This window comes from Hirundo rustica, chromosome 4 (genome assembly GCF_015227805.2).
Source record: "Hirundo rustica isolate bHirRus1 chromosome 4, bHirRus1.pri.v3, whole genome shotgun sequence".
Classification (NCBI taxonomy): domain Eukaryota; kingdom Metazoa; phylum Chordata; class Aves; order Passeriformes; family Hirundinidae; genus Hirundo; species Hirundo rustica.
This window is the reverse complement of record NC_053453.1, coordinates 57,051,942-57,073,562: the sequence shown is the minus strand read 5'-3', so window position 1 is coordinate 57,073,562 and position 21,621 is coordinate 57,051,942. Positions and strand designations below refer to the sequence as shown.

The following is a 21,621-nucleotide window of genomic DNA, read 5'->3' as shown; positions in this document are numbered from 1 at the left end:
CCTCTAAGATCAGGGTCCAGTGCATCACAAATAGTTCCATTTTTTACTGCCGCTTTTCCAATTTTCAACCAGCAAATACTGTTTATATGCTGAGAATTAGTGGACTATCCAGAAAAGTAAATGGGATTTAGAAGTATCCATCTGTAATGTTTACTTGGCAGAGTCCTTAAATACTTGCTCAAGTTTTGTTGAATTCAGTAAGAGTACTTACGCAGCTACTTACATACATGTATAGGCAAATTCAGGTTGAATTTAAACCAGATTAGAAATTCTGGAGCTTTTTTAATGCAAAATTGCCCTATGAAAAACTTCAGAGGGTGCTAACAGTATCTTTCTTTATAGTTTTTTCATGAGAGTCTAATTATTTTGAAATAGCAAATTGTATTAAGCAATTTCAGCTTGGTGTTAAACCAGTGTGCTGCTGAGTTTAACACTTTGGATATTAAAACATTAAATTCAGGGAAGACTGTTCATTTCCACTCTTAGCAGTATCAAGAGGAGCTTTAAAAATGCTCTTGCCAGTTCCTACTGTGGGTCTGAGCTTCTCACGGAATGAAAGTAGCTGTGAGAAGTCAAAATGGATGTTACTAGGAGCTTAGTTTTTATGCAAGTTTTTGTTGCATAAATCCCATGCTGTATGAAAAGTAGGGATGATTATCTAGGTTTTGTTGCAGACATAGCTCTTTGTAAGCTCTAATGGGGAAGGAGAAAGAAGGAAGCTGTTTTTAGAAGCAGATCATTTCAACTAAATGGCAAGCAGGCTCCTCCAGATGCACCCTGTGATGAACAGTCCATTGCCACAGTCACAAAATGCACTTCTGTGTATTTTACCCTGTCCCGTCACTATGTCTTTGATTTTAATGGGAATAAAATATTTGGCCCTGTTTTTGATTGAGAATATCCTTCTGCTAAAGTTGCTGGGTAGATTTTTAGCAGGTTTTCTCATCTCTTTCAGACATTGTGTTTGAAGTTACGCATGTTGTACCTATTAAAACCCTTTGTTGGGACTTTTGAAGGCAGAAGGTGAATAATTATAAATAATGCTGCCTTTGAACAGAAGCATTTTAGCACAGTGATCCTTTAAGGTTGGTAGGGTGGTACAGTTCGCTTTTCGAAACTAAAAAAAAAGACAGGAATAAAAACTTCATCAGAAACTTTCCTCTTTCTGTCTCTAAATATTGAACATGAAGTGGGAACAAGGTGTTATTAAATAGTACCTTCTTATCTGTAGGATGAACAGATTTATTATTTTATGTGCACAGTTGCATGTCTCTTGTATGTACTGCTGAGGGCTTTCTATGACAGTGGCTTCCCATGGGTGGAGGAAATGATGGCAGCACTTGGAGAAAATGTCTGATAGTGTTTCCAGGCCTTGTGAGAGTTTCCTTCCTACTCACTTCCTCTGTCCCCAGTGAATACAACAGGTCATATGATGGGCTTGGACAAGAACTTAACCACTTTTATAAACAGAAATGAGATTTTGTTGTGTTGGCCATAAGAATAAACACAGGGACATTTAAAAAAAAACACATTAAAATATGTAAGCAGAAATTTAAAGAATCTTTAGAGTAAGTGCCTAATTTTAGGTCACGGTTAAAACTCTCTCAATGGTATGTGGTGGGAAAAATATACATTTGTATATTTTTGTTTGAAACTTTTTCTTTTTTACCTCATCCAACCCCAAAAATGTTGTAGATTGAACGGGTTGAGGAAGGAACTCCTGGAGTACTGAAAGTTACAGCCAAGTCTACAGCGGGGGACCAAATGATTGAAGGGGAATACAACACTGTGAGTCCTGTCTATATGCATGAAGAATGTGAAATAGCCTTCCATTAAATGTTGATATCTTGTGGGGCGTTTTTATCCACACTTAAAATTTATTTTAGTCTTTGCAATATGCTAATTGCACACAATCAGCAGGTAATTAATCTGGAAATAATTGTCCCAAAGTCAATGTTTATTCTCCCTTGCCAGAAAATCAGTTTGCATGCTTTTGAAACCTGCTTCTTAGCTTAAGAGTTTGGATGAGCTTGGTCCCATGGAATCTGTTGCAGGATTTTTTCCCAGTGGGATATTTGTAATAAATGAAAAGTAATGATTTATAGTAGTTTTCATAGTAATTAGGGCAAGTTTTGTAGTTATCACAAAGCAATGGTCTGTGCAGGAGTTAAATGAACAGGTGGCATGTCATCTCAAGACCTGTTGTTGACACATCTTCACAAAACACAGCTAATTCCCTGTGGCAAGCCAGTCAGGAAACTTCATGACACACTTAAAACAGTAAAATTACGGTGTGCAGGTGTGGTATTGGATGTTTGATTGACTGTTTCCATCACACCTCACTCCACTCATTTTCATAGGCCTTGATGCTGAAAGGAGGAAAAAAAAAAAGTGAATAGAGTATTTGGAACCATATAGAATGTGTAAAGACAGGCCTTTGCCAGCCTGGGACTTCAGACTGCAAATACTGTATGCCAGTGACCTCATTTACCTGTACAGTGCATCAGTCATCCCCTAACAAGGACACACCTCAGTGCATCTGGGCGCCAACACTGTGAGAGAGTTTAGCAATGGCAGCAGAGCTGTTGTAATCCTGGGGTTTTCCAGTCCATAATAGTGAAAGCTTTTTAGCAAGGAAATTAATAGCATCCCTTCATTAAGGAAACTTTTGGTTTCTTATTGCTACATCTTCACTGAAATGCTGTCACTCCTCATAGAAGCTGTGAGCTGTGTGTGCTGCATTTTAAGACCTTCAGCTCTGAAGATGTGGTGTGTTTGATCATCTGTAAGACTTGAAGGAGATCTTGGGATTCCTTCAGGGGTGTTCTTGGTTGCCATATGAGAAGCATTATATAGTTATCTGGACAGTTGTCCAAGACTACAAAGCATGTAGCAATTTTCCTTGTGATAGCAAAAGCTGGAACTTGATTTGTTAAGATAGCAGAGTTGGTAGGGTGGGTAAGAATTTGGCCTGGTCTGAACAAATGTTCAAACAAATAATATTAAAAAAATAATAATCTTTGACAGTGACTTGCTGAGAGCATGTATAAGTAAATTATATTTTCAGATAAAAAAAAATACTATTTTATGATATTTTTATTTGCTTAAGCATCTGAGTTTTTTCCTAAAGGGCCCTTTCCTTATGGAGCATTTTGAGGTCACCTGCTCTGGTTAGGATATGGGATAACACCTTGGTGTAAAACTGCAAGGAGATAAAGAATCTGTCCCTAACTGATTGGTTTATAGTATTCTTGGGGCCTTCTTCTAGGGAAAGCTATTTGCCTGTTTTTAATGGTAGGATTAAAATCTGGTACTGTTGGGCCATGGCTTGTCTTAAACTCTGTAAATGTACAATGGGTAACAAATTTATTCACCTTACTGTGACCAAGCCTTAGATACTATTCTCTAGTATATATTAAAGATAATAGCCAAAGGAAAGTGCACTTTTGAGTTTTTAAAAATCAGTCACGTGCATTGCTGTTTTGCAGGTGTTGCTGGCAATTGGACGAGATCCATGCACAAGAAAAATTGGTTTGGACAAGGTTGGAGTAAATATCAATGAAAAGTAAGGACAGTGTCTATGTGCCACTCACTGCTGAGCTTGTGTCATGTACTGTTAGAGTGGTAGTGGTGCAGAGACATCCAGAAGCTTTGAGGACAAATTTGTCCCCTGTTTGTGTACACTGGGATGGAAAACCATGTGGCAGATAATAGCATTTTCTCCCATAGTACTGCCACATTTGTTTTTTTGTTGCTGAAATGTCAGTTTCTAATTCCTGGAAGGAAAAATATCTGTTTCATTCTTTCTGGATTTACAGGTTGATCTTAGCTTCTTGCAGTTACAGAGTGTTCTAGGGTCTGTCAGCTGTTCCTTGTACTCTCTTTTTCTCATCTCCTTGCTTTTATCACCTCTTGGAGCAAAAATCTGTTTGTTCACACAGGATTTTAGAGCAGTGAGTTTTGTTTATATTTTAATGTTGTTATTTTGAAATATATATGCTACTGTGAAAGATAAGGTTCAAGTAGTATTCCTTAAACTCCCAGGTGAAATTCTTAATGTGTTTTAGGTATTGAAGGGTTTTATTTCTTGCCTTGAAGCAACCCTTGGGTACAAGCTGTGTCTTCTGTAGAAGGGTATTTGATGTTTCATGTAGTGAGGTTGTTGCACCAGGGAGTGGAGCTATCGGCAACATTTTCAATATTGGTGACTAAAACATCTTGCAGGCGTGTGGGTCCTCAGAGATCTCCCCTTTGAAGAAAAGACAAGGGACCATGACCTTGACAAGTGCAGAGTTTTTATTTAGGAATGCAGTAACCTATGTTGTCTAGGGGAACAAATGTGATATGCCACATAAGCAGAAATTTTGGCCCACTCAAAATTGGCAGACCCATGTTGACTTGTAGAACAGTACACATCTGATGTCAGGACACCTATTACTAGCTTAATAGAATGAACTAAAGTTATTCACATAAACTGTATAATTTTTAACAAGTGCAAAATTGAGGAAGTTGGATCTTTAATGTGGGAATTGCCCCGGTCTCTCAAGTAACCGTGTGTTTCTGTGTCTGTCTGATTAGGTTTCCCTGTTAACCTGTGCTTCCTGTGGTGACTACTGCACTATCTCATTTATTGATGAAGTCAGAAATATTAATAATCAAAAACTTCGTTAACTCAGTGCACTTACAGCTAAAAAGCTTGCTGGCTGTCCCTTAGGTAGAGTGTGTAACAGCTTGGCCTGTCTCTGTGCAGGAGCCTGAAGGATAAGTTTCTACAAACAGCTTCAACCACTGGACTGAAATTCCAGTAATGGAAAAATTGTCCTACAAATGGAGTAGGAGAAAGTCTCCCCCTGTCATTCCTGAAAGTTGCCAGTACACAGCTCAGGTGGTGGTAGAGGGTGTTTCAGGAAGGGGTTTATGCTTCACCTCAGTGATTCAGGAGATGAATTGCAGCTTCTCAAGCTACCTCCTTATCCCACATGTGAATTCCTGTAGTTTTGGTCAAATTTGCCCTACTTTATATTCCTGCTCAAGACTGCAAGATTATGAACATGAATTTTTCCCTCATACTTCACATACAAGTTTTTCTCTTAAGGCTAAGGGGCCTGCAAGGTTATTTACACCTCCAGCCTTCACAGCGGAACACTTAGATCTTTTTTCTTGTCAATTCTGATTGCAGAACGGGAAAAATTCCTGTCAATGATGTGGAGCAGACAAATGTGCCGTATATCTATGCTATTGGAGATATCCTGCAGGACAAGCTGGAACTCACACCAGTGGCAATCCAGGCAGGAAGGTTGCTAGTTCAGAGGCTTTATGCTGCGGCAACCACTAAGGTAAGGAGCCTGTTGCCACAAAACACTGTCACTGCTCTGCTTCTGAGTGCAGCGTGCAAGTCTGCTTGCTTGTGGAAAACCCAGCAGAATTTTAAGGATTAGCTTTGATGATCATTTTAATTTCCCCCTGGCAAAGATATTACTGCAGATGTGTTTGGCTAATTGTGTAGGATGAAATTAATACCTTATGGATTAAGCAGTAGTCTCTTTTTTTTTTTTTTTTCCCTATTAAGAGGGTTTAGTTTTCTCTTAGAGTATAATGATAATGAAATTAACAGAGACCATTTAACTTGGTTTTAATTCTACTACCTTCCCTAAAAGTCAGCAGTCTTTCCCATCTTGTTAAGTGCTTTAATACTAATTCAAAGGCAGTTTACTAAACCTACCTGTGCTTGCTAAATAGAGTGGAATAGGAGTTTGTGATGTTCTTAATTTTCAGAGTTATTTTCAGAATGTTTTTTCACTTCTCATCTTTATGTTTTCAATGTAATACACAGTCCTAATTGTAGCTGAATATGGACACAAAGGAGGATCAGATGTACCAGTAACTCAGCACATGTTTATGCCCTGCTGAATTAATGGATTCAGTGCTTGTTTCATACTAGTGCAGTTCTGGGTTTCAGCCAGGTTATGGTTGTTCAAATGGGAGTAACGTGGGTACCCATTTACACCTTATGTTTAAACCAGAAGGAAGGGAGAGTGCCTTTAAAGAACTGTTACACTGATATGGTTGCTTGTCTCACCTTTGTAACCATATGGCAGGACCATAAAAGTTTCTCCCTTTCAGAGCTGGCTGTATTCATAGCAAGTTCAACTATCAGCCAGATTTAGAGCTTGATTGAGTTGTTTGTTTTACGTTGGCAGGTATTGCAGTAACAGAACTTTCAATCAGTGTGCATAATGTCGTTGAATTAGCCAGGCAAGGTTTAAGGAACTGTAGCAGAAGCAAATTTTTTTTTATTACTGTGATGCTGCGGATATGTCTTAATTTACATTTTTCGCCAGATAAGTCTCTCAAGGTATAAAAATTGTTATGCTGCCAAAGGAAGCATTCTTATTCTGTGAATCCAAGAAATGAGTAACTACTTTAAAAAAAAGGGAGTGTGGCTTACACTGTCTTTATAACAAATCTGGAGAAGGTGATTGAAACACACTGAGGTGTTATGGATCGGTGGGGTAAGAACAGTAATCAGCGTCTTAGTTGATCCCCAGTCACAAAGGAAATTAATTAGAGTTGAAATATGTAGAAAATAAAATTGCTAGAAATGAAATAGAGCTGACCAGCCTGCTAGTCTGCTACGGCAGAATGACTCATTTGGTGGATATGGGAAGAGCAGTGGATGTTTGTTTATTTTGAGTCTAGTAAAGGCTTTTGACACTGTCTCCAGAACATTGTCATGGACAAACGGCTGGGCAAGTGGGCAGTGAGGTGGGTTGAAAGCTGGCTGAACAGACAAACTCAAAGGGCTGTGACGAGCATTCCAGAGACCAGCTGAAGGCTGGTCCCTGGTGGTGTGCCATAGGCTTGGACTTGGGTCCAGTGCTGTTTGACATTTGAATTAATGGATCTGGATGATGAGAACAAGTGCACCCTCAGAAAGTCTGGAGATGATACAAAACTGGGAGAAGTGACAGGTTTTCACTGTCCTCACAAATGGCTGTGCTTCATGTCGGTGGTTCTTTTGGCATCGCCTAGGCCATGGCTGATGAAAAATGAGTTTTAAATGGTAGTTGTGCCCTTGCAGCATCCAGCTAAAAATAGAAATGGTTGAACAGGCTACTTTTTATCTCCAGTTTGACCTGTGATCTGGTACATTTTTAAAATGGGCCACTGAATTCCTTTTCCATTTAATTAATGCATGCTAATGTTAGTGTGTCTTTAAACTGTCTTTTTATTCTTGCTCTAATTAACACCTCTGGAATGGGCAAACACAAAACTATACCTTAATTTAAGACAATTTAAAAAAACAAAAGAGCTTTCAGAATTGTGAATAATCAAGCTTTTCTTGCTGTTTCAGACTGCTGTATGCTGGTTTTATTACTGATGTTGTGTGGGTTTTCTGTTTTGTTTTGAATGCCATACAGTGTGACTATGTGAATGTTCCAACTACTGTATTTACTCCTTTGGAGTATGGAGCCTGTGGGTACGCTGAAGAGACCGCAATGGAGAAATTTGGGGAGGAAAACATTGAGGTAAATGCCTTAATTTCATCTGGGTTTTAGTTTTCCAATTTGTAATTTGAAATAATGTTAAGAGTCAATTAAAACAGCATTTTGTGCTCTGATGTAAGGGCAGGAGGTACATTTTTTGTCTTCCCTAGCTGTTCCTAGACATGTTATAAAAATAATTCTCAATCCCAATAACCCTAATTGCAGATATGTTCTATTTTTGGCAAAGAGGGGCTTAAAGGTGGAATATTTGGTTTAAAAGAAAGAGAAAAAGGGTTTCTTTGTGTCTGCAAATACTTCAGGATAAATTTAAGCTGGGTATGTGTTGGAAGCAATACACCAGTTTTTAATGACAAAGTAGGTCTTTTGTACCTACAGCATGGTAAATTCCTTACCATTACCAAAAAAGTGATTTTTACTTTATAAAGCCAAATGTTACACTCTTTTTTCCTGTTTACTTTGCCTGTACAAAGAGGTATGTGCTTAATTTTACTCACATGAGTAATCCCTTTTCATTCCCTGGAATTGCTGGTCAGGAGTGAAATTAGACAAATATAAGCATTTAGTGCCTGAAGCTGTTCCTCCAAAATGCTGTACTGACCACACTACAGAAAACATGAGGGGAGGAAATCTCACAATAAACTGAACTTTTATGTCCTGCAAATATCACCTGAGGATTATTATTTACAGAAATAAGCAAGTGGTAACGCATGAAGCTGTGAACTTGTCCCCATCTTAGCTGACATTTTCTGATTTGGAATGTGGAGAAAAATAAGTAAATACAACTCAAAATGGCAGTGGGCTAAATACTGTTAACCTGACCACTGGGCAAAGGCTTAAATGCTCTTCTGCCCCCGAAGTTTGTATATACCCAGTAAAATTTTTGTTATTGAGTGAAATTCTTGATGTTATATGTGAAACAATGGACCTTTTATTCTGGAAAATGTGCTTTTGATTTTCAAAGCATTTTATTTTTTAAAATGTGCACCCAGAAGAATTTTTGTTCTGGATAAGTCCTCATTTGGTGTATTCTGACCTCTTTATTGTGTCACCTTATTGGTTTTTGGTTTTGCAAGCCACAGTAAGATTATTGAGTCACTTGCAATTCTGTAATTTAAGAAGAGCATGGTGAACTGTGTCCTGGAAGAGTAATATTCTTATAGCTTCTCCTTTTTAAATTATTGGATAACACTAGTACTTGTTTGTAGACTTCTGGTTTTGGCATTCATTAAGGGGAAAGAGTATCATCATGATTTCAGATGTTCTAAATGCTGTGTACATTGCTCATTATTTAGAATAGTCTGGCAGCTTTTGGAAGGTCATGCTCTCTGGCTGGAAATTGTACAACTCTTTTTTAACCTGTGTTTTATTTCCAGGTGTACCATAGTCATTTCTGGCCACTGGAGTGGACTGTGCCATCCAGAGATAACAACAAATGCTATGCAAAGATAATTTGCAATATTCAAGATAACGTAAGTGCATCTTTCCTTCCAGGGGAAAACAATATCTCTATTTTTATCATAGGAATTGTTGATGGTACAACAGCTATAAATAGGTTATTTTTAACAAATTAAAATTAGTTTAAATTTGCCTACCTTTTGAAGTGTAATAAATATTTATAGTGATGCATACCTCTATGCATACAAAACCAACTCCCAGTAAAATACAAAATTTGCCATTGCTATTTGTATATGGTACTTCTTCCATATACGTAAAATAAGAAGTAGAGATCTTTGAGACTGTTCATTAACTCTGAGAAGTGAGCAAATCAATGCATGTAAAAATGGTTAGGAGTTTTATTGGTTTATTCTCTCCGTCCCAAACTTGGATGTTCTTTTCTGGGAGATTCTTCTCTCTGAAACTGAGGCCTCTCAGAAATCATCACAACTTGTAACCTCTCCAAACTCACATGTGTTCATAAAACTCTTCAGCTTGTTCTAACTGGATAATGTACCTTGCCTGCACAAATCCCATTTAGCATGATAATGCCAGGATTATCCTTGGACTAGGATCAAATTTCCTGGCCATGGAAATGTACAGTACCTGCCGAAGCAAAAGCAAAACTAGTAATTAGTTAGAAGAATTGGTGTACCCATCTTAGAATGATCATCATCTGTTCAATAAAATTTAGTCGACTTTAATAATATAAATTATTATGAATAGTAATGTTCTATTAAAATACATTCCTGTTAAGATGGTGGCACAACTGTCTGTCCTATAAGAAAAAACCAAAACTTACTTTACCTATATTCATTTTTCTTACATACAGATTTATCTTCCTGCAGTATTTCTACCATTTCACCATTTTGTAAAATCTGTAAACTTGTCAGGTTTTGCCCATCTCCTCTTTCTGGAGGAGTCTGCATTAGTGTGGAAGGTATTTTAGAACCTTTGGCAATGCTCTACTCCAAAGTTACTTAAGAAAGAAAATGCAAAGGTTTAACAGTGATTTAAAGCATTTCATTAATTTATTTTCACTTCTTGTCCTGAAAATTTGAAACGTGTTTAAACATCTAGGGGTAGTGTTTGAAAGTTACCCTGGAAAAAAATTAGTTCAGTAACTGTTTAAAACTTTCATTGCCTTGGTTTCATTATTATGTTTTTATTTTGAAATATGTCCATATTTTTAAAGGAAAATAAAGATTCTTCCATTTTACTTATTACCCAGTTATAGCTTTTCTTATTCAAATAAACCCTGTGGTAAATTTCAGTCCTCAGACTTACTGAAATAATAATAATAATGATAATGATAATGATAATAATAATAATAATAATAATAATAATCTTTCAGTAGTATCCACTATACCAAACACATGTGACATGTAGCAGGAAGAGTGGATGACTTTTGAAACTGGACTGGGCTACATCTACGCTCACCAAAATCTGATTAATTCCCTGAAGGGCCACTAAAGCCCACTGCAGTTGACATATGCTAAATTTTCTTGTTTCTCTCTTTAAGAAAAGCAGGTCAGATCAGCACAGCTTCTGCTGGGTGTTTTCTGAGGATGTATGTGCAGTGTGATGTGTTCTGCAGCTGAACAGGAGTATAGATAGGAGAAGTGTGAACAGTACCTTCCTTGTGACTGGATGGGTTTTTTCCCAGTCTCTAAGTGTATTATTCCCACTGATAGCCAACACTGCCACAAGAGTCACTGGCAGTTCAGTTATAATAGACTTCTTGCCGTGTCTGGCTGGCCACAACTTCAGCTTGTGGTCCTCTCTGTGAGCAGCTACCAAACTGAAAATTCTTCAGCAGACACATACCATGGAGCCATCTACCACAGACTCTGCTGCTGAAAACCTTCACGCAGGGTGCTCTCCTTTACTTAGGCAAGGGTTCTGTTGGCATGAGTGGAATAACTCACCTGAATAAAATTTCAGCCACGTGTAATTGAGCACAGACCATGGGATGCATTAAATTTGCATGCTCTTGATGTACTCATGTACAAAACTCTGTAAGAAAGCTGACTCCTGAGTTCCTAGTTGAATCTTTGGAGAGAGAGAGAAAAAAGATTGCACCATCTCACATCTGTTGGGGCTAATGATAGTTCACATTTTAGTGGATACTTTAATTTGTGATACATTTTGTGAGCTGATTAAATTATATACTCTGAATAAGAAAACTTGACACATTGTCTAAAGAGAACTGAATTCATGACTGTACTTGCATTTGATTATCGTTGGCATTTAGGAGAGAGTCATTGGTTTCCATGTCCTTGGTCCAAATGCTGGAGAAGTCACCCAAGGGTTTGCAGCTGCTATTAAATGTGGATTGACAAAAGAACAGCTGGACAACACCGTAGGGATTCATCCAGTCTGTGCAGAGGTTTGTATACAGAGTCACCTCAAAGCCTAGCTTTCATGGCATTCTGTGGTAAGGCGCTGGAAATCTGAATAGCAGAGTTCTATTAAAGAGGTCCAAATTTGCAGGAAGGTAGAGGGGAGAAAAGGAGAGGAAATGATCTGGTTTTAATATTTGTGTGTGTGTTTATTTATTTATTTATTTATTATTATTTTGTGTGTGTGTTCATTTGTGAAAAGTTTATGGCTTCCTTTAAACCAGTTCTCTCTGTACTGGGGAGTGTAGAATTTTTCTCCCACTCAAGATTATGAAGGCTTCAAATACTATTTCTGCTAAACTGGTGTACTCAGGCATACAAACTGGTGCTAGGAAAGGGGACCAGCTACATGACAATTTTTCTATTAAACTCTCTCACCTTAAAGACATTTTCTTTATCCTGTAGGCCTTCAATTCATGAAGCCACACAAATATTTCTTCTTTTAATCTTGCTGTTCCTCTTTAATGAAGAGTTCAATTTTTTCTAGCAGATGTGGACAGATGTAAATCAGAAATTGATTTTAGTAGCATTAGGACCAGTTTATATTAGCTGAGGATCCCTGAAATCTTGTTTATGACCTGTGTAAGTCTTTGTACAGAATCTCAGGTTGTGTTGGATGTAAAGCATTACAAGGATACTGCACCAGGATACTGCTCTGCGGAAGAGACATCCACCTCTCTTGTTTCTTATTTTCAAGGTGGTTTAGCAAAAGCAGTGTAATAAGAACTCCATTAATGGAATGGACTGCCAGCAATCTGAATCATCTTCAAAGCATCCACAATATAGATTTTGGTCTTTGTAGTACCATCTAATGGTGTTCTTGGAGGCCCTTGAAGAGGGCTAGCAGGTCCTTGTCTTACCAGGGGCCCTGTAGAGATCTTAGAGGGAGGCATTCAAACCTGTGAACTCAAGTGGGGTATTAGCATATGCAGTGTGAAGAGAGGATGAGAGTCATAATTTATTCTGGACATCTGAGCTGCTAAAATTGAAACTGAATAGAATGATGATTAGACATAATTCAGGGAGGCAATTTCAGATAATCATATTTGTTTGAGTGGGGGAGGAAGAAATTGGCTCAGGAGAAATACGCTATTTAAAAGCTCCAGGGAACAGTGATCATTTTTAGTGACAGTCTTCAAAAGGGTTTTTTATGCTTTTACCTAACTTAATCTCTTGAGCAGTAAACAAAAATCAAAGTGCAAGATGGCACTCTTTGATTAGAAAAATGCTTGAAAATTGGGATTTGCGTGGAATGAGCACATTGGACAAATAGAACAATGGATAATATCACTGTTATTTTTTGTTACATCCCTGTAAAAGTTAAAGAAAATTAAGTCTGATTTGAAGAGGAAAGAGGCAGTGTTACAGGGTCAAGTGCTGACATCTTTACTGGCACTAGTACTAATTAATTGCTAAGTCTCCTGTGAAGCATGGTTTAATTCCACTTGAAGAAAACCTTAAGGCTGAGGATTCCATTCTCACTGCTTACAAATTAGCACCAGATTTCCTTTCTCTTCTTGGAGCATCATTTTATTCTGCAGAAAACGGGAGCTCAGAATGGAATTTCTTGCAAGGTTAAGTCCAAATAACTGCAAGCACAGAACTGGTAGGACTTCAGCCCTATAGAGAATTACATCTCAGCCTCAACTGCACTGTGCTGCCTGAAATTCAGGGGGTACTACTGATCATCTGTGATAAAGAGAAATGGTCCTCCAAAAGCTGGGGGGATTCTTCTGAGTGGCTAATGATGGCTTTCCAGCCATTGGATCTAAGATTTTGCCTTCACTTAAGTAATGAACAAATTCTGTCCAAAAATACATGTTTCCAACAATTTTCAAATAACTCCAGCTGGCTTACTAGGGTGCAGTGTGATCCCCTTCCACACCTGGAGCTTGCAGTCTGGCCAGGAGGAAAGCAGATAAGTTTTGTACTTTTTAATCTTGGTCTTTTGAAGTGAAATAACAATGAATGAAGACCCCCTTGTGTTGTCAGGCTATGGATCAGCAATAAAGACTTTAAACCCCTCTCTCAAGACATGTACTATATTTTAGATAAGTCACTGTTCTTCTGCCATATATATTAGGCATGCATTTGTCTTCCTGATTTGTGTATAATGCTTTATGTGCTTATAGAAAGTGGAAGAGGTTTATTATTTATTGATGCTGTTCTCTGAAGAGCTGCTAGCAGCCTTAATGCAGCAAAGCTTCCCCTTAGAGAAATATAGGTCTTTCTGATCCCCAGTATCTTTAGATACTTCAACGTTATTTGCATAAATGAAGTGTGTATGTACTTTATTCTATTCTATTCTATGCTAAGTTTATTCTTCCTGAGAGATGGCTTTGATGATAACTAATTATAGCAACTTTGAAGCATTTAGATTGCAGTGGTTTTGATTTCCTTTTTTCCGTTCTATATTATATGTATGCAAAACCATGCAATTATTTGCATAGTAAAGTACCAGTATTAAACAAACTTTTGTAGAATTTTCCTTCCCAAATTTTAATCTGTTAATTTTACAATAATTATTTAGGAATAGTATATATGTTTTCTTTAATGTGACTTGAAAGCAGTAAAGATTGGAATTTTTCATACCAGTTTTACTCGGTGTTTTCATAGCTATTGTTGAGAGGACACGGGTCCCAGACATAATATCTTCATCAGCAATCACTTCCACATTTCTATAATGTCTAAAAAGGCACAAAGGCAAAATTCTCTCCAAATGCCCAGGCCCTGAGTTAACTCCACTTTCCCAAACAAAGAAGTTTTCTTTGAGCCATAAAGACACTTATTCATTAGGTGTACTGGAGTTTATTACTGCTGAGCTTGTTCCCACTGTAAAAACTTCTGAGCATTAAGACGAGAGGTAGTATAAAGCCATGTGACTTCCTTAATTCTTTCTTTTCTACTGCAAAAGGAAGAACATAACCTAAATGAAGAGAACAAAAGTTATTTGTATGCATGTGTGCTGTTTAATGGCAAGGCTTTAAAATGTGTGATTTTCATTATTATTTTGTTGTTTTAAGAAATGGCTGTTGTTTTGGGCATCATGCCCAAATTAATCTTCCAGAAAAAAAAAAAAAAATTATCCATACTAAGAGTCTTCTTTCTTCTTTGTCTCAAGGTATTCACCACTCTGTCCGTGACTAAGCGTTCTGGTGAAAACACCATTGTGAGCGGATGCTGAGGTTAAATTACCCCATCCTTGCTATTGCCAGAGACTGACTTTCATCAAAGTGTCTGACTCCTGCAATTCAGAACGAAGGTTTGAGGGGAAGTCACCCTTGGACACCTGCAGAAATGTGTAGAGTTTAACCTGGACATTCCATCGTCCTAAGGAGAAGAGCTCCGTGGGAGTTGGCCACTTGTGGTGCCTGGCTGGCAATTAGCAATGCAATGGGAATCTTGACTGTCGAGCTGGTGATTAGCAGGGCATTTAATGAATGCTTTCATGAAGTCATAGCCTGAAGCCTGCATTGTCTGGTGGGCAGTGATGGAAGAACTGCTAGCACAGCTGGACAACAGCTGCTTTGGTTTAACTTTATTCCTCTCTAGCTACTTTCTAGAACACTCCTTCCTAGTTCTTTCCAGAACAAAGAACTTCCCAACTCAGAAAAATCCCCCCCAAGTTCAGATCAGATCAATTGTATCAGATCAAAAAGCTTCTGTGTTTTGGGTCATGACACAGCAAGTGCAAGGTCTCCTCATGAGCATGCACTTTACCAGCTCACAGGCCTACGGACGGCAAGTTCTACTTGTTTGATCATGAGGAAAAAAATAGCCTTGGAAAAAAGTTTAGTACCACCTGAAACAACATATTTCTTGCCTTACAAACTGACTCTGTTATGACTTTTTATTTAGAGATCCTTATTTAAGCCTTAAATATTCTTCTCAATGAGAAAGAAAAATAATATATTAAGGCCTTTTGATACAGAAAGTTGTTGTGTTTCTTCCCTGAAATCATGCATACAATGTAGATGTGATGATCTTGGCTCTTCTTGAAGCTCATGTGATTATAAAGAATCTGATTTGGAGCTGACAAAATTCCAATGTTGAATGCGTTGTACTTCCAAGAACTCTGTGCAACTTCATTAAATTTGAGTAAATTTCTTTTTTTCCAGGTGAGCTGTCATTAACTGCACTGTTTCAGGTCTAAACTGGCCACTCCGAACACAAATGTATTGAGATTTCCTGGAGATAAGTGAGCCTTTTGAATAAAAAAAATACACAACCCAACTACACCGCCCTAAAACAACCAACCAAACAAACCCTCCAGCCAAACTCCAAAAACCAATAGTGAAAAATCTGTTGTGCAGAAAGGGTCTTAAAATTATGTTTAGTTCCATGTGTGCTATGTTTTATATTTAATTAAGAAAACAATACTTTTAAAATGGAGGTTTCCATGAAAATACCCGATTCTTGAGTATCCCTCCTGTGTCGGATAAGATGCATATTTACTTGTCAAGAAATAGCAAAAATGCCTCTTTGTAATGGAAATGAATGTGGGTTTTGATTTGTTTTTCCATTTCCCTCTCTTTTAGCGGAAAGGTTTGGATTTCCTTTAGTAAATGGTTCTTGGGAGTTCAGTAGTGTGATGTGAACAGGGGGTTAATTCCCCAGCCCAGTGGGCAGAATGCCTCATGCCTAAATTCCTGCCTAGTAACAAATTATTTTACTTCTACTGAGATTTCTAAAAGAGTGTTGTAAGTTATTTTTATAAACCCATACATAACTGAAGGATTTTTAGACATATTTTGTATGGTATCTAGAATGTTCTGTGGTGGTATTTTTCTGGCCAGTTTAATAAATAAATCGATTTGCACAAGCAGATACTCCTTTGCATGCTTCTTCCAAGCAGACACCAGGTGACAGCAAGGTGACTGTTTTTTCAAGGGCCAGAAGAGGGCACCGTGACAAACCCAGCTTGATGTGGCTTTGTCACTTGCATTTTGAAGGTAGGTATTTCTCTGAAAAACGGCGTTTAGGGCTGTTTCATGTGCAATTTTTTTTTTTTTTTTTTTTTCATGTTAAACATTTGAGAAGGACGTACTTAAAAATAAAAGTTAATTAGGAAACAAATCTTTCACTATTTGCACCAGCTGCCATCTATGTAACTTCTGTAAACCCGGGAGTGCAGGTTCCTGAGCTGTTGGGCAGTGTAACTACTGATATTTAAGCACATGAATAGCAGCATTTTCAAGCAGGTGTGTAAGAAAGCCAGGTCCTGGAGATCAGGATCCTTTATTTCCTGGAGGGAATAAAGATATATATGAGCTTGGCTTTGCAAGGCTGGACGTACACATATCTATTTTTATGGGTCATGTCATCATTAATGATGCATGTTTCTACACTAATTGCTTACAGTTCCTCAGGTGTTGGGTTCAATTACTTCTGTTTTTACTTTGAATTTAAAGTGGGTTTTTTTGGTAGGGCTTTTTCTATTAATTCTCCATAAGGAAGACATTTTCAGGTGTGTATTTATGTCATCTGTGCATGATGATAGAGGTATATAATGTATTATCACATAAGGATTTATTAAATGCCAAAGCTAAGTATTCAGTGTTTTTTATCAAATTAAGCATACTTTGGGTAATGCATGCTTTGGAAGCACATACTAGAAAATTTACTAAACTAATTAGTATTTATGTTCTGCTCATATTTATTTGTTGTTAACATTTTTGGGTGCTCTTACATGAGTGTTAGAATCAGCCTCACATTCTACAGATACAAACGTTGACAAGAAATTTCACAGATGTGAACAGGGAATTTAATAGCATTTCACTGACAACTCCCAGGATTTTTTCTTTTTTTATCTTCCCCCTCCCCCCCCCCCCTTTTTTTTTTTTTTTAACCTCCCTTGCCCCAGCTGTTCATTCCCTTTTTACCCCTCTCCCTTGGTGTGAATTGCCTGAGCAATCCTAACTTTCCTGTAAGCCTTGTATTCCAACTTGGATCCCACCTTCCCTCCTTCGAGCCCTGCTGCCTGCCCAGAGCCCCAGTGCAGGAGGCTCCCTTGTTCTAGAGCTGTGGGATGGGCAAGGACCTGTGTTGGACAAGGTGGACTTCCTGGAGATGCTGTGGATGCTGCAGATTTTGTAACAGGGTGGGTGTCTTGCTGTGCAGTGTGGGATGACCTTGCGCTCATAAAGCCTGTTACTGATCCTGTCTCTGACTGTGCCAGAAGGAACCAGATGGCTGAGTCTTTTACACAAGATTGATAGACACCTTTCAGGTCAAAACAGGGTATAAATGTTTGTGGTAAATGTCAGCCCTGCAGAGAGTGATGTTTCAGAAGCCCTTTCTCTTTGATGACCAGGTTCTCTGATTGCTCAGTTGTCCTCAGTGTGGGATGGTGTGAGACTGTTCTTGCCAAGGCCTGTTTGGCCTCAGAGAGAAATTGAACCTGAAAAGTACAAAAAAAAAACCTGGAAAGAAGGTACCAGAGGATCTACCACACCACTGGCCTCCCTTCTTCATGCACAAAACAGCAAAATGCTCCTGAAATATTTCCATCCTGGAGGCAGCCGTTTGTGCTGTGATGGGTACCAGAGGGCTTGGTGGGGGGAATGGCCGGAAGTGTTCCCAAGATTCCATGGAACTTGGGAAATGCAGGAGGGCCCCTGCAGTGAGGGGCTGCCCTTCAGCTGGGCCCGTCCTGCAGGGTTTGTGAGAGCCTGTGGGTCTGAACATGTTTGTTTTCCTTTTATTTGCCAAATGCTTCTGACCCATGTTCTGCTGTGCAGAATTTGATTCTACACATATGATTTCTTTTTCATTCGATTGTCATTTTTATGTCTCTTTTCTAGAAGCTAGAAATTTTCCTTGTTACAGACTTGCCTGAGGGGGTTCTCCCTGTGCATTTTTGCATCTTAAAATCATGAAATAAGCTGACATGGAGTGGGGTGTATATCAGGACAGAGAGGGAAGTCTTTTCTTTCCCCTAGCAAACCTATGTGACTGGCCTTGCTCAGCACCACTGGTGACTCCTGACCTGCCTCATCACGTTGGCTGACTATCAGGTGCCAACAAGGGGTGTTTTTCTGCCAGAAGGGCCATGCTGTGGTGGGACCCCCTGAGTGAGCCCATTCCCTGCTGCAACTGACCACCATGAGCCCAAAGAAGTATCCATCCCCTTCTTTAGACTGCAGCAGAAGCTGACTTAGACACATAGTGACAAATCTGCAGCTAAACCCCGGGTCCTTCTTTTCTCTGTACATGCTTGTCTCATCAAGTGATTCTTTCCTTGAAAATAGGTTTTATCCTATGTTAGGTACAGAGTAAATTGAGCTCTGCCTTTTCACTTGCTTTTAAAAATAAATGGTAACACTTTTAGCCTAAAGATCTGCTTTCCCTCTTAATGTCAGTGTAAATTGACCACCCACGATGAGGAGTGTGCATATGCGATGTGGTGTGATGTGAGGTATGCAAAAGAGGTGACTTGCTTTTGGGTTTGACCCAGAGCAGCTTTTCATACTCTGGAGCTTCTGCACAATTACATCTATCTACATATACAGATATATATATACATGCACTGTGGGATGGGGCAACTCAAGGTCTTTGCAGCCAAATTTTCTCTTGGGTGACACTTTGGGGTTGCTACGTCATGAAAGGAGGGAAGATGCAGAGAGAGAAACTGCATGACATGAGTTGTCTGGTGGACCCAACACTACCAGCATATCTGAAAATAACAGCTCATGACTTATTTTAACTTCCTCTGGGGTGTGGGGTGCCATGATGGAGTTGTGTGTGGAAGAGGGCACGGCAGATCAGCACCAAGGTGCCAGTGCAAGGGGGAATACAGAGAGACCACACCACCCTCATTTAGGTTTTTCTTTGCTCTGCAAGCACCATTTCTTCCTTAGCTCTACAGCTGGTAAAAATAACCATGTTAAAATAATGGTTTTTACACTCACATTAAACTGTTAAACTTGCACTGGTCACTCCAACATGGCATGCCAATAGTGCTGCTTATTGCACCGAAATCTTATGTCCTCCGGGTTTCTTTTTGGTAGCCGAAGCTGGACAGGTAGTCCTGATTGTGGAGCATTTTCTTGGAGCAGTGATTTCTTGGAGGAGGGTCAGCTCCTACAATCCAGGGAAGGTAGAAAGGTGCCCATGTCTGAGGTGAGTAGTCTCCCTGAGGGCTACAACAACAGACTTGTGGGTTATTTCTGGAGGACATTTGATGAGCAGAACTTGTCCCAGGGCTGGGATGGGTGAAGGCAGCGTGTCAAGGCTATTTCTGCAGATCACCTCCCATCGTGAGCACTCTGAGCAGCTCTTACTGCCGGGCCAGAAGGGGAAGCAAAGCAGAGATGCTGTTAACCCCTTTAAATACGTTATTTTAATGAGTCTGACAGATGGGTATCAAGCCTAAGTTTATTTCTCTGTTATCTGAGGTACAATGTTAAAAGAAAACAATGGAAAATGTATAGGAGCCACAGGTCAGCCTTGGCTCAGACAGCTCTTGGGCTCTTTTTAATGCCTGGGGCCAATTAAAGCACAGTTGTTAGGCTGGGACACTCGATGGGAAGTATGCCGGGGTGTGTGCGTGTGTGCCTTTCAATTTAGGAAGATAAAAATGAAAAATGTGTGTCAAAGCAAGAGTTGGACTCCTGACTAGGCTGGGGACGTGTACATGAACCATCAGCTGTGTACGCTGTGAAGTAGCTTTGCAGGTGAAGTCATGGTGGAAATCAAAGCAGCCTCAAAATAAAACCGGTGGGGAAGTTGCCATAAAGCACCTTAAAGTAGTGCCTCTGTTTTAGACATGCTGCCTCCTACAAATTCGACAGAAGAAAAGAAATGCACTCAGGAAATACGAGGTGCTACTGATTTTCTTAGAGCAAGAGTCACGGCACCAGCATCTATTTAAATGTTGCAGAGCTTTAACACTCTGACTTGATACATATTTACTTTTGCTTCAACCTGCTTGTCTTTCTTCTCCCTTCGTTTCTTTACCACTTTTTTGTTGTTTTAGACTTATCTTGTGGAGTTCTCCCAGAACCTGTTTTTAGCAGTCCTAAAATCATAAAACTTGTGGGAAGGGCAAACAAGGAACAAGGATTCCCCACTTCTCACCACAGAAGAGCTACGGCTGAAGCAGTCAAGGAAGGCTGGAGTTTTCTGCATTACATTGAAGTGTAAGTCACAGTCATTGTATGTTATAATCTAAAAATATACCTATGTTGAAAAAGAGATTAATTGTATGCATACAGAGTGGGGGTTAGTAAAATCTGACTGTAATTCAAGGTGCAGGATGCCCTTACACCCCCAGGTGCTGAAAGCTTGGGCAGGAATCCTACAGGAAACATGACTATATATTCAATATGGGTTTTCTTATATAACCTTTATATAACCAATTTTTAGGGAAGTGGTTAGACCCGCAGTTTACATGAAAGTGTTTTGTTTCCATTTTGGAGAGGTTCTAGCACTGCGCAGATGTTGCAAGATGCGTTCATACTGCTGTTTGAAGAACATTCAGCTCTCCTCCAGTGGTGCTATGAGCCGAATCAGTATCTCTGGTACACAAAAATGACATTATCCTCTCTAAGATATTTCAGCCATGAAATTCACTCCTATATGTGAATTCTCCCATGCACATCTGCTGTGGAGTCCCCCATGTGTCTGCCCTGGTAGATGACATCAAACCCTGTGGACACAGAAGAATTACAATAATTGTTTCTGAAGGGTGATTTGTGCTGGAGTCTGCAAGCTCAGTTACCCTCTGAGCTCACTGCTTACATAGTTCTGTGGAGAAAGGAGCTCTCCCCAGCTGGCTCTGCATTCACCTATTCTTCATTTTGGTGGGTTTTCTTTGCCCACCTTCTCCCCTTCTGGTGGGATAAACCCACCAAAACAAACAAAAACATTGAATCAGTTGAGAAGAACATAGAAGTCATTAATGAAGAGCTGTGTTCTGCCCTCTTTTCTCCTCCCCTGGGATAACTGTCTGAGGTCTGAAATGGCTCACCAAGCAGACAGATGAGCAGTAGGGGAAGTGATGGAATGGGAGGACAGGAGAGTAATGTCAACTCTTTTGGTGACAGAACTCATCTAACACATCAGCTCAGCCCATCTCACCTCCAGCAAGGGCAAAATTCACTGCCTGATGCCTGCGGAGTGGAACTTTCTTCTTAAACTTGACTGGTGAATTTCCAGTAGATCCCCAGGGAATTTTAGTTTTAAGGAAGGTTTACTGTCTTTCAGTTCTTAGTGGTTTGCAAGCAAGCTATTAGACTTGCACACTATTACTCTTTGCAGCTCCAGGACAGCGTGAG

General features: G+C 39.3%; 1 protein-coding gene across 3 annotated transcripts in view; it reads left to right on the top strand.

The window, feature by feature from the left end:
• TXNRD1 (thioredoxin reductase 1) overlaps window positions 1–16,166 on the top strand; it is a 29,601-nt gene extending 13,435 nt beyond the window's left edge. For all 3 annotated transcript variants that reach the window (XM_040061666.2, XM_040061664.2, XM_040061667.1), the window contains 7 exons: window positions 1,696–1,788; window positions 3,489–3,565; window positions 5,180–5,336; window positions 7,422–7,529; window positions 8,882–8,977; window positions 11,197–11,331; window positions 14,466–16,166. In XM_040061666.2, coding sequence (XP_039917600.1) covers window positions 1,696–1,788; window positions 3,489–3,565; window positions 5,180–5,336; window positions 7,422–7,529; window positions 8,882–8,977; window positions 11,197–11,331; window positions 14,466–14,528 — 729 coding nt within the window. In that variant the 3' untranslated portion in view covers window positions 14,529–16,166. The remainder of the gene's footprint in view (window positions 1–1,695; window positions 1,789–3,488; window positions 3,566–5,179; window positions 5,337–7,421; window positions 7,530–8,881; window positions 8,978–11,196; window positions 11,332–14,465) is intronic.
• The last annotated feature ends 5,455 nt before the right edge of the window (window positions 16,167–21,621 follow it).